Source organism: Nyctereutes procyonoides, unplaced genomic scaffold (genome assembly GCF_905146905.1).
Source record: "Nyctereutes procyonoides isolate TBG_1078 unplaced genomic scaffold, NYPRO_anot_genome, whole genome shotgun sequence".
In the NCBI taxonomy this organism is placed as follows: domain Eukaryota; kingdom Metazoa; phylum Chordata; class Mammalia; order Carnivora; family Canidae; genus Nyctereutes; species Nyctereutes procyonoides.
Window position 1 is genome coordinate 30,296,073 of NW_026575126.1, and position 17,724 is coordinate 30,313,796.

Genomic DNA, 17,724 nt, shown 5'->3' on the forward strand with positions numbered 1-17,724 from the left:
ATAACAATAGCACAGTGAACTAATAAATATGAATGATGTCTTTAGTTGTTCCTCTTGCATCAGCTTTGAGGAAGAATCTCAATTGGTTGATGCATACAGAATTGGATATGTGAATCTATTATAAGAAAGGGTGTTAATCCAAAATAAACAAACTCATGGTGAGCATCTGTGAAGCATTTCTATTAGCAAAGTCGAAAAACCTTTTAAAATTTCTTGTGACTGCTGAGAGGTTTTGGGTTTCCATGTGAGAGTGTTTTGTCTTTGTTGTTATAGATCCTGACCAGGTAAAATTGCTCCAGGCATGGAAGGTATCACTAAACTGTCATTCTCACAAGGACACAAGCTTGAGGTCATTGCTCAGCTTTCATCTTTCCTCACTGGCCACATCCAATCTCAGTAATAAATCCTCCTATCCTGCCTGCCCAGTGTTTGTTACATCTACACTGTCCTTCGACTTCCCACTGGCCTCATCACTGGTTCACTCATATTATGACTTTGATCACTGAGCTCTTATGCTCATCAAGTCTCTCCCATTTCTGTCACATATTACATACTAATAATATTTTCTCTAAAATTAAATTTTTTACTCCACCTGCTCCAAAAACGTCAAATCCTCAAATTACTTCAATTCACCATTTTTAGAACTTCAATAATCCATGCCATCTTATATATCTGCTTTAGCTTTAAATTATGTAAATAGATAGCAGTGTGCCTGGATCCTCGTGAGACTTCATCAAATTTTAGTCCTCCCAATGTACTCCACTTTGGTAAGATCAGATTTTCCCTAACACCTTATTTTTTTTTCTTGCTCTTAAATGATGTTGCAATCTTTTGCCCTCTGCGAAGCTACCTCCTGAAAAATCTTTTTTTGCTGCTTTCTCATCTCTTCCTCCACCCTTACAGAATTAACTTTTTTTTTTGTATGTCTTTAGGCATTTAATCATGGACTATCTTACACTGCTGTTTAGTGTTTTCTGGTTTTTTTTTTTTTTTTTTTTAGATTTTATTTACTTATTCATGAGAGACACAGAGAGAAACAGAAAGAGAGGCAGAGACAGGAGAAGCAGGCTCCACACAGGGACCCGGATGCTGGACTTGATCCTGGGACTCTGGGGTCACACCCTCAGCCGAAGGCAGACACTCAACCGCTGAGCCATCCAGGCATCCTGATGTGTTTTTTTTTTAGAAATGGTTTACCTTTAAGTCACTCTAAGGGATATAGTCCATGGAACCTAATAGTATATAGGGAGGTAAGTAGTAATTGCCAAATAAATGGTGTTGAAGCCAACTAAATAAATATTCGATTTTTATATCATATTTAATAGGTGATTCTACATGTGACAATTGCTGATTACCATTCTGTTAAAGTATACCTCCTGTATACACTATTCACTCTACAAATACACAAATTGTAACTGTCCCAAACACCTGGGATAGCCTTATTTGGCCCCTAAAAACTAACTTTAAACAATTTAATCCTTGTCATGATTCAGGTTTCACACATATGATAACTTGATCTAAAATATAAATATACATATTCCTAAAATAAAATCACTTAAGATCCCGAAGTTCTGATTAAATAGATTGCATTGTGCTGAATAGTTGGAAGATTCTATGCTCAAATAAACTTCTGTCATATTCAACTGTTGTTTCTGCTAGTGCTACCAGCACTAACTAATGAGGATATTTTAAAATGTTCTACATAATTTTATGCACAGAGAAAATCAAATATAGTTACTGAAATAATTATTTTCCTTTCAAAAAATCTTTACTGTATTTACCTTAATCACTGTAATATTACATTTCTGTGATCTGCAAATTAAATATGTTAATCAATCTCCCAAAGATTATAATGCCATGTTCTCTCTATTGGCTATGCTACATACACTTAACTCCAATATCAAGCTTTCTGATATTTCAAATAGGAAGATATGGAGGGATTACTGTGTGTCAGGCACTATGCTATGAATGTTCTAAAATAACACAGAAACTTACAGAAAATAATAAGAGAGATACCAATTACATTCCAAAGTAATTTATAAAATGCTAACCATAACAAAGAACACTAAGGGTGAAGAAATTTCACCAATAAATGAAATGGAGGCAAACTGTCCAGGTATGACTATAGAGATTTAACATTTAAGCTTCATCTTTTTGGGTGAGTAGAATTTTTGTCAGTTAGAGAAAGGGAAAACAGATTTCCTGGAAGAAGGGGGAAAGTCAGTAGTATTCTCCTGCAAAGTATAAAAGATGGTGGCAGTTTGAGAAGCATGAGGTTCAGTACATTAAATTAGGTAGAATTAGAGGAAGACAATAAGGTGAATAAAACAGGCTACAGTGACTGGGACTAAGCTGTGAAGATGACTCGTTGGTCATGATATGAAGTGTGTTTCTTAAAGCAGTGTAGGACCATGAGATGCATAAAAGCAGAAGAATGGCATAGTTAAGGGTGTACACCTGTAATTCTCAAACCAGTGGGCAAACCTGAGCTAAGGAGATGGAGTCAGGGCCATGAGTCAGAGCCATGAGTTAAGACACTACTGAGCAAGGAGAGACAGAAGAATCTGAATGCAGGTGGTAGCAGTGGCAATCAAGAAAGGGGAACAAATTAAAGAAACATTTTGGAGGGGTCACTGATATGACTTCAACATTTCATATAAGGAAGTTGAGAGAGAATTTAAAGCCACTTGAAGCTTTTTGCCATGATGAAAAAAAAAATGGCGAATGAGATGAGGCCACTAAAATTGGCGAATTGGCTGCTATTGGTAACGTTTTAGTGTACAGGTAAGAATAAAGGTAAACTCATGGGCAAAAATAAAGGCTGTATTCAATTGCTTTCAGAGGGCTTGATCTGTATCTCAAAAAAATAAGAGGTGAAGTAAAAATCTGATATTTGCTCATTTATCAATTATTTCATAAGGTTATGTTAACTACATAAAGCAATCTGGAGAATACATAAATGAATATATGGCTTTCCTGCTTAGGAGGGTATTTTAAAAGCAATGACAAAATTCAAGTCTTATCAAGTATTCACAATGAGACAAATTATGATTTATTTCTTTGGTAATTTAAGAAGCAAGTTGGCTCCTTTTACCTCCTGACAGCAACGGTGGAGTAAATATTTCCAATCGTCTAAACTCTACTGTTACTGCACTCATTAGTGCATGCAATTAGTAGAAACCAGGCATTGACTGATTTGATTGACGTGTGTTTATTTTCTCTCCCACACACTGTGGGATCACAGCATGAGAGTAATGAAAGAAGAGCTATAATTTGCAACCAAGGGTAGCATGGCTATTTATTATAATCATACTTACAACTGGACCTGGTGGGCCCTGGGGACCTTCTCCTCCTTTCAGTCCAGGTGCACCCTGGGAAATGAGAATAAAAACAAAGAAAATTAATCGATGTGAACTGAATATAAATAGGAGATGTATGATTGATAAAATGAAGATGGTAAGAAGTGTTTTTAGACACAAATATACATTGCTATACAGATTATGATAATCAATGCTTATGCTTACATATTTCCCCTCAATTACTCATGAATCTTAGTTAAGTCCTGAGAAAAATGCTTCTGATAAGTAATCTCATTCACATGCTTTATCTATATGCTGATTATACCTGAGCTCCAGGAAGACCTCTTTCACCTGGGAAACCACGTAGTCCTGCTGGTCCGTCTTTCCCTGAGATACCTTGAGGACCTGGGTCACCCTAAAGAATGTAATACACGTCAATCATAGAGAGTAATTTCTACATGTTTCTATAAGCACAATTGTTATTGCCTCTAACCTGAAAGTAGAGCCTAAATGTCATTCAATAATGAGAATATTGTGTGGAATGCCATATACATTAAAATGAATTGATCACTACCTCTACTAAGAATGTGTATAAATGGATGGCTCTATGGTCAATGGAGCTAAGTGATCTTATGTTCATTCAGTCACACCTTGAAGTAAAATGAACTGAGTATTTTACTTTTGTCTTTCTGATCCATTTAAACACTGTGCTAACATCTGAAGATCCTCTGGACAAGTGATGAGAAGTGATGGTGAAAAGCAAATGAATGTCTCAGGCCAAGAAAATTCCTTCAGAGTATCTTACCTTTGCACCTTCTTTTCCTGCAGCACCAGGAAGACCTTGCTCACCAGGTGGTCCAGGAGGGCCAGGATGTCCTCGTTCACCTATTGGACCAGTCTCCCCAGTTGGTCCCTAAATTAGATAAACAAAACCTCATTAGCTCGCTCTTTTACTTTTGGTAAGGATAACACAAATCCCAAATAAAATATTACTCCCTTTCACAGAGCTTATCATTCTCATTTATTTCCATAATGTCCCCCCAAAACATAAAAAGCAGTTTTTCTGGGAGGAATCTGAAAAAAGTATAATTCTTGGTTAGGGCCTGATTTCCAGAGGTAAAATCAAAGAGCTGGTTTTCTTTGTTGAAAACCAGAAGCGCTTCAGGGTGAGACCAAAGTACTCTGAAAAACTGTGGTTTTTAACTAGTTTCATCCCATTCCCTCTTTTTATATAAGATGCCAAATGAGTTTAGGAGTCAAAGAGGCATTGGTGCCATATTGGTAGTTACTCAGTGAATCACTGCTTGACAATAAGCCCAGGTTCCCTGGAACCCAAACAACCAAAGTAGTTCTCCTTGGAATTTCCATGACTGGAGACCTCTCTATAGTTAATCTATATTCATTTGACAGAGTCTAGGGAATGTAGCTGGGAGATCCTGGAGGCTGTGAGTTTGGGCTGGCAGTTCCTCCTGGCCAAAGGCTGTAACAAATAGCCCGCTGCCTTAAATTGCTGCAGATGCCAAAGTGAAAAATGTCAGGTCATTTATGTGTCCCCTGACTGGTGCTGTTTTGTGGTGCTAAAGTTTAATGAGCTTTCAAGTGTAAATAGAGAATGGTGACCAGTTGCTCTCTATCTCCACTTAGAATAAAGCAAAATGAAGGATTTAAGTTAAAGACATATAAAGGGAAAGTTTTCAGATACTAAGGTTGTTAAACTGTGGAATGTGTTGTGAAAGTTGTTTATGTATTGTCCTCCCCTGTTATTTTTCTAAAAAATGCAACAGATTCTTAGCCTCTGGTCTTGGATAAAGAACATATCTCCCTCATATTTGAGTGTAAATTTCTAGGTTTAAATTCTTTTAATTATGTATTGCTGAAAGTCCCCAACTTATCATTAATGTACAGACATTCCTTCACAAAGGAATTTTTTCTTGAATATCTGATCACTGGAATTTCAATAGTAAGCAATGTAAAATTGGTCCTAATTTAATGGCTATCACCATTCAGACAAAAGTGAGCAGTGATTCACATGACTACAAAAAAATGGAATGAATATCAAATATCAGAATCAATATTGTCCCTTTAAATCACTTCTTTTGTCCTAACATGAAACTTAGGTTACTGAAATAGGGAATTGGATTTTCTCTCTTAAAAAAAAAAAAAAAAAAACAATAAAGAAAACTAACTCAATGGAAATGCATTCTCAGTAAAACTCCTAATACTTTTCAACAGCAACAAAGATCTCAGAAGCCAGATGTCTAGATTAGGCAGAGATGAATTTTCAAAAAGGGTAAGGTCCTGAAATATTCAGTTAAACCCCTTGATGTCTACATTGTAGTTGGCCTTTAATTCTATTTCTATTCATGGATATTGAATATAATAGGAATCATTCTTTAAGTTATATTTTTTTTCACAGAAAATTGCCATGAAGTTGGTTGAAATGAAAAAAAAAAAGAGTAGCAAATTATTCAGGGAGTATTTTTAAAATTAAAACTGTTAAGCAGTTAAGAGTTCTTCAGCACAGAGGCACCTGGGTAGCTCAGTCAGTTAAGCAACTGCCTCTTGATTTCAGCTCAAGTCATGATCTCATGGTCATAAGACCAAGCCCTGCGTGGGGCTCCAGGCTCAACGGAGTCTGCTTGAGATTCTCTCCCTCCCTCTGCACCTCCCTTCTTGCATCCAACTCTCTAAATAAATAAATAAATAAAATCTTTTTAAAAAGAGTTCTTCAGCATATACACAAAAAAGTATGCAAAAAAATCATACATATTACAATTTTAAAATAAAAGAGTAAACAGTATTTCCCTTGGTTCAGGATTCATCTCTGGAATTAAAGGATTGACCAATCCAAGAATTCTTCATTTTTGCCTCTGTTACACATATTCCTAGAAAGAAGATATAGGTTTTTGTTTCTCTGGTTATATGTGTGTTTGGATGTGCTGTTTGTGTGTTTGTGTTTGTGAGTGTGTGTGTGGGTGTACCTGAGTTATAAAGTGTTAAGAGCCAATTACAGGCTGAGGAAAAAAACTAAAGCGATTAAATAATTAAAGCACTTATTCAACTGCTCTTTTTTGCTATAATTTGTTATTAACAGGAGTAAAATTCCAGTTCAAATGTGTTCTTTCCATTTAATACCACTTTGCCAGAATAAATATTTTCTATTCCCACAAATTATTCTATAAATCAGTAAACTGCATCAATTTTTGAGACTCTTTCTGCCACCTATGCTGAAAAAGCTATTTGTCTTTGTCATTATTTAGCCATACTCAAAGATTACAGACTAATGTTTTATCATTGATGGAAATCATTGGTGTAAAGACAGAAATCTTAAGAAACATGCAATATACTAAAAATGTTATAATTTAAGAAAAAATCTGTGTTCAAAGCTTTATATATTTCTAATATATTATACATCTAAGTCTAACTTAAACTCAGGAATCTGAAGTCATTTTGTAACCTGAAATTCTGGGAAAAGATGATGGTCAACCTTTTTAATAAAGCATTTTAGCAGGTAGTGCTGTGGTCAGATTTTCATGTTAACTTCACTGTCAATTTTCTGACTTGACTTTCATAATTTGTTTTATTCTCTTCTATTTAAGGAGCCAACTGAAAAATTTCTTCATCTAAGAGTACTTTGCTAAAGTTTATGAGATAGGTCAGTTGCATTTATTTAAATGTGATGTAAACTATAAAGTATAACATCTTGAATCATAATAAAATGGGCAGATTTTATATAGCATAGAAAAGATGAAAATATAAACAGGAAAATAAATCTTATTAGAGAAAGAAAGTAAAGGGACATACCTGTGGTCCAACAACACCCCCTGGCCCTGGGGGGCCAGTCTTGCCTTGAAATCCCTAAGGACAGAAAGCATAATCTGTTAAAGGTATACATGACAAAAGTATAAGTTAAAATTTGGTAAGATAACTCACATTAAAACAAGGACACTTTTTGGTTAAAAATATTTATTTTTAAAATCTATTTTAGTTTACTATTTTTCTTATTTATTTTTTGAGGGGGTGGGCAGAGGAAGAGAGAGAGAATCCAAAACAGGCTCCACACCCAGTGTGGAGCTGAACTGAATTTAGGGCTCAATCTCATGACCTGCGATCACGACCTGAGCTGAAATTAAGAGGCAGATGCTTCACTGACTGAGTCACCCAGGCACTTAATTATGAGTTATTATATCCCAGTTTTCTTTAAGTTCTAAATTTACTCTCCTCACTATTTCACAGTATGGCCCAATGATTACTTTCAATAAATGTAAAAAGGAAAATAAGACAATGGGATGAAGATGGAAGGAAAGCATATTCGCAGCCCTATTCCACCTGGTCAAATGACAGTGAGAATCGTAACATAGCAATGTTTATGGATGAAATAAATGATGATTTAGACATCCTTGAAACAGTCCACCGGTTCTATAAACAGAGATAAATCTATGATCTGTGATATTAATGCATTTCCCTTTCTGCATTCTAACATAAAATAAAACAAGAATAGAACCAAAACAAAATAAAAACAAAAATAAAACAGGATGTAGAGTACCTTTATAAAAAGGACACTTTGCATGGTTAGTAATCATTTCAACATTTTGTCACTATTCTTTCTTAAACCCCTCCCCACCCCAATACAGTTACAAATGTACCTTGTAAATAATGCAGCCATTAAAATAAAATCTGGTAGATGTAAGCAGCGTAGTCACTAAACAAAGCGTTTGAGCATATATTTTGGTGTCTATATTTCTCTAGATTCCTGGGTTATTCATTCTGTATGACTGTTTTATAGTTGTCAAATTTCTTTTTCATGTAAGTTAACTTACATTAAACAGTTGGAGAAGTAGCTTCAAAATATGGGGAGAAGAACCTTCTTAACTGAATTAAAGCAAATAGTGTTTGCAAAAGCATTCATGACAACATGAGACTGGAAATAATAAGATTGGAAAGCAAAGGGCAGAAACTGTAGTCCTGTGTTTGTATCACAATCTTCTAGATAACTGATTAAATTATTTATAACAAAATTTTATAAGTAGGAAAAAGGAAAAGACCTTGTATTTGTAATTACTTGACATTACGGGGAAAAAAAAACAGATTTCATCTATTCTTTTAATATCCATTAATTCTTATTGCCACCAGGATTTGTCTTGAGATACCAATTTTAATAGTAAAACAAAGTAATACAAGGGCAATACATCATATAATTTATTTAGTATTTTATAAACAAAATAGCAACTTGACTGCCTAATTTTAACTTTTCATCTATTTTTTGGTTTGGAAATTTCTGCACACATAACCATGTATATATACATATATAATCACATCTATAACCATGTGTGTATGTTGTGTATGTGTGTGTGTATATATATATATATATATATATATATATATATATATATATATATTTCTCACCAAGACATAACAGCTTACTGTTATCAATTTGTTCACAGGGTTTAGTCCCACGCCCCACCTACTCCTAGATTATCTCAATAACCCTCATGACCACGATCGTTTTCTATATGCTGATGAACTCCTCTACAACATACTATTTCTCAAACTCTAATCTGCATCGTGCCCTGAAACTCTCTCCTAAGTGCCTACCAGACATTCCCAATTGTACCTCATGCTCTCTCCTCAACTTAATATTCTCAGTATAAAGCTCATTAAATGAACACTCTCCTCTGGTTCTCCCCCTGTGCTCTCTTTCCTAAGGGAGAGACTAGGCCCCAAGCTCTCCTTCAGTCCTCAGATTCCATCATGTCATCCTGCTATGTCATTCAGAACTCTCTCAAGTGTGGCTTCTTGTCCTTTGTGTAGGAGACTCTTTTCTCTAAACTGTAGTTGCCACTTTCCTTGACCACCACAGGTTTTCAGGTCAAGTTCATGCACTCATCCACTTTGGCTACATTCACGGTCTCACTAAAGCAAATCTAATCAACTCATTGCTAATCATGTATCATGCAACATCCATTCCAGTTTTTTTTTTTTAATTTTATTTATTTATTCTCAGGTGCACAGAAAGAGAGGCAGAGGCCAGCAGAGGGAGAAGCAGGCTCGCTGTGGGGAGCCTGATATGGACTCAATCGCAGGACCCTGGGATCACAATCTGAGTCAAAGGCAGACACTCAACCACTGAGACACCCAGGTGCCCCCATCCTTTCCAGGTTCTATACAATCTGGATCTAGGCTGTCACTCCAGTTCTTTCTTTGCTCTGAAAATATGTTTTACATTCTAGCCATGTTGATTTTCTACCCTTTCTACCCTGAATAGCCATACACCACATATTTGTATAGCCTGTTGCCCCTGTCTGGATTATCCTTCTCCCAATTTATGATCACTAAGTTTGACATGAAGATATAAATGTAATACTTGAAAAAAAATTAAAATCTTACAAGTTTTTTTCTTAGTAACTGAAAGCAAGAACAGTACATAAAAAATGACTGTAATAATAATTAGTGATGAAGATCAACTGATTAAAAATCAATGCTTAATTGAGGAAATTCCGTGAAAAATGTGGAAAAAGAAAATTGTGGGTGCTAGCACATCTGCCTGGGTGACAGATTTGGACAGCGTTGTTAATATGTCTGCTCCTTTACTACATTCAGGGTGTCTGCAAATATCCAATAAATGTGACACAAATAAACCATGTGCATGAAAACTTTCTAATTTACAATGGAGTGTGCTTGTTCAAAACTGTCATATATTAAGACTACACTTGCCATTTAATTTTAGAATAACAAGTTAAATTATGTTTTTCAGAGTCCCTGAAAACAGCAATTTGCTATGTTGGTTCTGCTGTTAGACTTAATAAAAATGTTAACTCCTATTCTGATCATCCGTAAGAAACTAAGTTAATTTTAGGATCACCGTAGGATTTGGCAGTGTGTTCCTGAAACAAATTTGGGTTGTTCCAGTATAACAGAAATTATTTCTAATTATTGCCGGTGGCCTTAAAAAGCTTTGAATTGTAAATGTCAGAATGAAACTTCAATTCAAGGATTTCTAGCTGGGGACAAATCCCAAATATAACAAAATATTTTCTTCTTGAAAATAAGATGACACATATATAACAACATATAGCTCTAGATTCTGACGCTTTCTTGCACAAGGCAATCCTTTGAATCCCAGTTGGCACAGAACAAGGCTAGAAAGAAAGGTTCCTGACTATAGGATGATTCACTCTTGCTCTTAAGAGTGGATTTGAAATCAGGAATACAATTTTCCAGAAATAATTCTAGCCTTTGTCTATGAGAACCGCTAGAGGAGAATGTCCATCTTAGAATCACTAGTTAATATGATTTTAAATATGCTTTGTTTAAATTTAAATGTTATATATAATAGAGTTCCTCTGGGTACAAGCAGAAGGTCTTGATTAAATTGAAGACAAAAGGGATTTTACAATGGTGATTCTCTAGGGATCTCTTCCTCAAAAGACATTTTGAAAATATTCTAGAGTTCCTCCCACAAAGCTACACAATGACTTAGTTAAAAATGATTGACTGCAAGATTTGCATGAGAGTGCGTTTGCAAATCTGAGTATGGATTCTCTGCTAAAGAGTTTATTTTATGCTCCTCATGCAGATGTAATTCCCAGGAGGAAACCCAAACAATTTTACTCTTTGGTCTCACTAAATCATATTTGATTCTGCTTTTGAAATCCAAGACTTTGAAGTTTACAATCTGACTAAAATGAAGAAGCTATTACACTAAGAATCATCGCTTGGTGAGCAAAACAGGAATTGAGTTGCTGCTGATAGATTGTTTATCCTACGCAAAAAAAAATCGTCCTGTTTTCACATCTGCTGCTGTGTGTGCACTACAATGCAACTCCAAATATGTCTTTGCGCTGGCTGCATGCCCTAAAATGACTTTGAACTACACTGTCAAAGCTAGTCTGTGTTATGATTTCCTTAAGAAATCTGGATAAAATTAATCAACAGTGAGATCCAAGAATCAAGTCCAAGGAAACATGCTAAGCTATGATAACTTCTGATTAGACTAACGTCCCCCCGGACAAGCCAGACACATGGTTCTGTAATAGTGGCAGGATAAATAAACAAACCCACAGGGATTCTTAAACCATACTTAGAGTGCCAGTTCCACCCCCTCCCCCGCCCGTACAAATTTTTGTTATTCACATAAGCTGTTCAGACAATTTGTTTAATGTTATATTCCTCATAATTTAAAAATAAAATTCAGTTGTATATTTTCTTTTACATCTTGTTACTTGAGGTGAAAGGATACATTGAGCATAGTTTACCCTTATAGTTCCAACATCAGAAAATATTTCATCTCTTTGTTCCAGATAGAAGAAGGTATTAAATGCATAGCTTAGTGTAATGTGTTTCCTTTAGAGAGGGTATGGGTAATAAAGTAGGATGGAATATACCTCTAAACAAATACTTCTGTGAAAGGGTCAAAGCTGCCAACCTTGTAGAGGTGTCCAAAATATAATGGGATCTTCTCTGTCAGCTCATCCTTAAAGTGTTGTTATTGACAATAAGGACAATCAAATCAAGTAACACTCTATATCAAGTATATTCATGGGTGGTTAGATAAAAATTTGGGTCTATTTATTTTATATATATGTTTTTAATAAAAGTTTCTTTGAAATTAATTTCTCCATTGTCCTTAATCTAGTAGAGGAGCTGTTAATAATAAAATAGCTTTCTGTGAAATGATGAGGTGCCAGAGATGGAAAATTTCAGTCAAAAGAATGGAGTCACTTACAGTCTCTCCACGTTGTCCAGGGTGTCCTGGCAGGCCATCCTTCCCAGGGGGTCCCTGAAATCACAAATATTAGATACCACATACCATAAATATTTCTTGTTTTATACTTTAAATGTAACGTGTCAGACAATTTTCACATCATATTTTCATTAGGGATCATATTTTGATGTTCTGTTGATTTTATATATGGTATTATGTGTATATATATCGCTTTAGGAAAATTCTATCTGTAACTGTGACCAAGAGAAAATTGTGTAACTCCGTTAAGAACATTTTACATTTAAATGATTTCACTAGCATCTGTTTTTTAAAAAAAAATATTCATAGAGATTTGTATTTTTATTTTTACAAAAAGGTTTAGTTCTTCAGTACTTGACAAGTGACTATTTTCCCCTCTTTTTTGGGATCTGCTCCTAATTCAATTTCCTGTGCATCAAGATTTGGATAGCAGAAGGATAGTGTCCTCTAGTGGTGGTCTAAGCTTCTAACTGATAAGAATGAAAGACAAACTTAGAAACAATGGCACTTTTTCTCTCAATTGCTTCAAGTAAAGTGAACAAGGTAAGGTGCAATGTTCAATTTCAGAAGTCATCAGGTCCAAATTTTCCCAGTTGGTTTTCTTGAATATCCTCTTGGGCACGTAATGTTTATTAAGCACTGGACAGCAAATCTACTCTGTTATCACTTTCTCTAAAGGATGCTGTCTGTGTCAAGACTGAAGAAATAAATGAAGCAATTAACTAAGTACTTAAAGTAAACAACTCTGTGTGGTTTCTGTGTTTTAGATACTTAGAAGAAATAGATTGCTTCCTCAGTCTGCATTATGGATTATTCACCCCACTCAGAAATCATTAAGTACCCGGGTCAGATTTCAAAACAGGTTTAATGATATAGGCAGAAATATTCTCACTCTCTGAATAAATGAAGAGAAATGTTCATTTTAATAACATTTTTAATGATAATAGATATACCTCTCACAATATGCTAATCATTTAAATAAATAAAATTATCTTAGAAATACATTATTTACAAAAATCTATTTTCAAATATCATTTATTTTTATACTGAATTAGAAAAAAAAGGCTTTGTTTCAGAATAAGATAATTTTCACTGACAGTTTTATTCTGCTGGAGTTAAAAGACTTTTTTTGACATTGGCTCCAACGGTTCAGGAGAAAGTCCTCCTGACAGTGCCTTGTCCCAGCTCCGCTCCCTGATCTCATCTTGTCCCTGGTTGCCATGTGAATTAACAGCTCTAATTAATGACTGCTATTATGACATTTCACAAGATTATTGTTTGCTCAGGAATTTGCTCATGTTTTCCAGGATCACCTGAGTGATTCTAATGTCATCCTCTGAAAAGACCAAAACTGGAATGTTTGTAACCAAGGCCCCAAAACATTTGTGGCCATAATTTAACCACTTCTTCTTTCAAAACCATATATTACGTATTTATGTGCTAGGCACTAGGTGTGCAGTGATGTAAGAGTTAGCTCTGCCATCAGTTTAATAGTGAAACACAGAAATAAAAAGTTGATTGCTAGTAGACTCCATTAAGTTCAGTAAATCAAAACAGTAAATGAAAACAAATTCTGTAGTTTATTACTAGTTTGACACATACAAGAATAAATGTAATGTCAGGTGGGGACAGTAGTAAAAGTTTTAACTAAAAACATACAGTGACAGTTAAAGGATAGTAAATATGAATCAGACTTTTTTCCCCTACCATACTAAAATGCCTCTCAAATAATGTGTTTTTCCATCAGCATAAACCATTTACATATTTTCTAACAAATCTGTAAATATAAACTTCAATATGTCATTATATTTGCTGATTTGAGAAGTGTAGGTTATACTTCCATTGGAAAACAATATAACCCTTTAAAACTGGGATCCTAGATCAAAGTGACGTCACCTTGGTATGAATGCAACATGATTTTTAATGACTTTCCTACATATCCTGAGGGAACAGTTTTAAAGAGACTACATAAAGAATTCATAGCATCATCATTTTTCTTATTTAAGTATAATTTCAAATATTGAGTGATTAATCCTAAATAATTATAATGGTTCCACACTATCCAATAAAATAAAGCAGATTAATTACCAAATAATTTCATGGCAATAATTTTAAAATAATAAATTTACTGGTCAAAGTAGACTGCCCCTTTCATGTTGTTGAAAGGCAGTGGATTTATCTAAATTTATCTAAATGAGGGTGTGCATATACAGCAAGACAATCTGTGAAAAGACACTTAAAAATAAACGTTAAGGGTATTTTTTCACTTCCCTTTGGAACTGAATTTTGATTTCTCCTCTTCTATAAATAGAATGTATCTCATAATAGGTGTATCATATATCTTAGTCACCACACGTTAAAATTTTTCTTACACGGGGTAACTATATGCTGACATTGACATGACATTAACAGACTCTAAACATGAACATTCCAAGCACTCAATACATAATACATGTGTGTATGTGCATCTGTGTGAATCTATATATAAAAGCCATATACATACACACACAAACACATATACATTTTCTGGTTACAATGAAGATGAACCAATTAATTTGTAGAGAAAAGAGCTTGACTCTATCCCTCTACCCGAATTTCTTCCTTCCATAACAAAGAGATGAAGGCATTTCTGTCCTAAATGTTATAAAACTGCATACCAGAGAAATAATAGGTACTTTTATTTCATGCTTTAATGTTTCACTCGTCAGAGAAACAGAGTATAAAAATCATTTTGTTTAGCAGTGAAAGCAATGTTCCTTAACAGTGTCATGTCTCTCCAACTAGACTGCATGCTTCTCAAGTGTAGGCATTTATTATACTTCTAATACTTCTTAGAGACAAAATGCATGCATGATTAATGGCTTAAAACTTGTTGAAAGATACATGAGAGAATGGACTGAAAAAGTCTGAGGAAAAATGGGTCCAATGGGTTTCTTTGACAATAAAATTACATTATTACATTACATGAAGGAAACAATTCTTAGCAATATGTACAATATGTACAAATATAAATGGTATGATAATGCAGAAGTTATACATATTACTGGATTTTATGTTGCTAAACAATGATCTATGCATATTGCTTCAAAATACTTATGAAAAAAAAGTCTTACATATACAATCATTTTGGGAACTGGGTTTTTACTTTCCTACATGTGAAATTTTGCCTGACAATATTATATTTGGAAGGAAACTGAGACAGTGAGTAAACAACATTATATGCAGGTAGTACTGATATTATCTTATTTTTAATACTAGCTACTTGCATTAATCCGTTTATAATACTAGAATATAGATAGCAACCCTTTTTTGCTATGTTTGCAGTAATAAATCAAAACTGTATCAGAATAATATTTTAAATGGTGCCTAAAAATTGTTACCAAAACAGATTGCTTCAACATTTAACATTTACTGTAAGTTAGTATTTCATGACAATTCATTTTCTAAGGACATGAGCTAAAGTCACATTTGAAAGTTATCAGTGAAATTGAGGGTTATTCAAATCCAATAAAAATTTAGTTATAAATTAGTTATATTATTACAAAAAAACATTTGGTTTTCAAATTATTTGCTGATAGTTTTAACTATATTTAGTTTCCTGCTGAGTAGATCATATTTAAACTCTGTTGGTTTTATTTTCAGGCAAAATATTTTTTGCTTTGTTGTTTAAAATATGGCCCATGCAGCAGTCACATTGGCATCATCTGGACCTTTGTCAGTAATGTCAAGACTCAAGACTCACTCCAGAGCTACTAAATCAAATTCACATTTTTAACAAGGTACCAACACAATTTGCATGCACATTTAAGTCTGCATAGCATTATCTAGCATAGACTAAAAGAGTGGCTCACAAACTTTAGCATGCATCGAACTATCTGGAGAATTTGCTAAACACAGGCTAGGCCCCTCTGTTGGAGTTCTGATTAGCTGAGTGAGGTGGCATATGTCGAACAAACCCCAAGTTGCTGATGGTCTGATCCAAGGACCACACTTTGAGAACACCTTTCTTAGACACACGGGTGCTATGGCCTGAAATTCATGTTGAAACCCTAAATCATACGTTGAAATTTGTATGTTGAAATCCTAACCCTCAGAGGAGATATTATTAGTAAGTTAGGCGTTTGAGAGGTACTTAAGTCATGAAGGCGGAACCTTCATGAATGAGATCAACAACATGAAAGAGGCTTCAGAGAGCTCGATACAATAAAAAGTCTGTTACTGGAAAGAGGGGTCTCACCTGACCATACTGGCACCCTCATCTAGGACTTCCAGCCTCCAGAACTGTGAGAAATAAACTTCTGTTGTTTATAAGCTATCTGGTCTCTGTGTTTTTTTTTTTTTTTTTTCTGTGTGGTTTTTTTTTTTGTTTTTGTTTTTTTGTTTTTTTTGTTTTTTGTTTATAGGAGCTAGTGTGGACTAAAGCAGTGGGTAGGTTGATTCTAGTTCTCATAAATAAACTGAGTAGATTGCTAAGAAAAGAAACAGAGAACAATCGAGTGAGCAGTAAGCATATCCTATGTTCCATGAATATTTAAGTATGAGAATAAAGGATTTCAATTTACTTTATGAAGATATTTGGATATCTAAGCAAATTTTTGAAAAGGGGTCTAGGTCAGGAAGGGTTTTAAAAGAATGCATTGTAGACACAAAAATAATAAATGCAAATAAACAATTATAATGAGATGTAAGTAAAGTCAATGCTAGAGAATGTTTAGGAAGTGATATTTTGAAGGATACATTGGGTGATAGGAGACAAAAAAGAAATTCTGATACAACAAATATTTAAGAATCAGTAACAATTTTTAACGCCATCAATAATATTCATTGCAGTAGAGGAGCATTTGAGAGAATAATACTCATGCATGTTGTTTCTGTCTGTGATATATTTTGAAAGGGTATTTACTAAGATATATTTGAATTACATCAGAAACACTCAATAAACTGAAACTGAATAGTTTGAACAAACTGAAAAATGTACATTCTTTGACATTATTCATTGTAATTTTGTTTTTGTTAGAACTTTCATCAATATTTGTATCTAAAAATTATTTAAAATATAAACTATAACTCTCAAAAATTTGAGAATACTGTCCAGTGCAGAAAGATAAACTATGGAACTTACAGGAGGGCCTTTGGGTCCAGGGAATCCAACTGGACCCTGAGGTCCTTGAGGGCCCTGTAAAGAAAAAGTGGTGGAGAAATTTAAGAATATGTTTTGAAAAATACATTTTTGTACCTTATAGTTTATTTCTACAGATGAACCAAAGCTTGGCATACAGCTTCTTCATTATGGCAATGAAACAAGATAATCTAAAAGCCAAATGCATGATTTTTCACATTATTCAGTACTCAAAACCACACACCACATCAATGATCTTTTTTTTTTCTTTTAAAGATGTTATTTACTCATGAGAGACACAGAAAGAAAGTGGGAGACATAGGCAGAGGCAGAATCAGGTACCTTGTGGGGAGCTCGATGCGGAACTCTATCCCAGGACCGTGGGATCATGCTCTGAGCCAAAGGCAGTTGATGCTCAACTCCTGAGCCACCCAAGTACCCCCACATCAATGATCTTAAATCAAGATCATAAATATTTAGAATTCATGTTAAAAGTGAATGGAACATAGATGTATCAAGAAGTTCCACAGATGCTGGACTTTCAACATTGGTTAGAAACATTC

General features: G+C 34.4%; 1 protein-coding gene across 2 annotated transcripts in view; it reads right to left on the reverse strand.

Annotated features, from left to right (window-relative positions):
• The window catches only part of COL11A1 (collagen type XI alpha 1 chain), a 196,897-nt gene that overhangs the window by 63,284 nt on the left and 115,889 nt on the right, over positions 1–17,724 (reverse strand). For both annotated transcript variants that reach the window (XM_055340297.1, XM_055340296.1), the window contains exons 36-41: positions 17,165–17,218; positions 12,025–12,078; positions 7,104–7,157; positions 4,105–4,212; positions 3,625–3,714; positions 3,318–3,371 (exon numbers count right to left, since the gene is read on the reverse strand). In XM_055340297.1, coding sequence (XP_055196272.1) covers positions 3,318–3,371; positions 3,625–3,714; positions 4,105–4,212; positions 7,104–7,157; positions 12,025–12,078; positions 17,165–17,218 — 414 coding nt within the window. The remainder of the gene's footprint in view (positions 1–3,317; positions 3,372–3,624; positions 3,715–4,104; positions 4,213–7,103; positions 7,158–12,024; positions 12,079–17,164; positions 17,219–17,724) is intronic.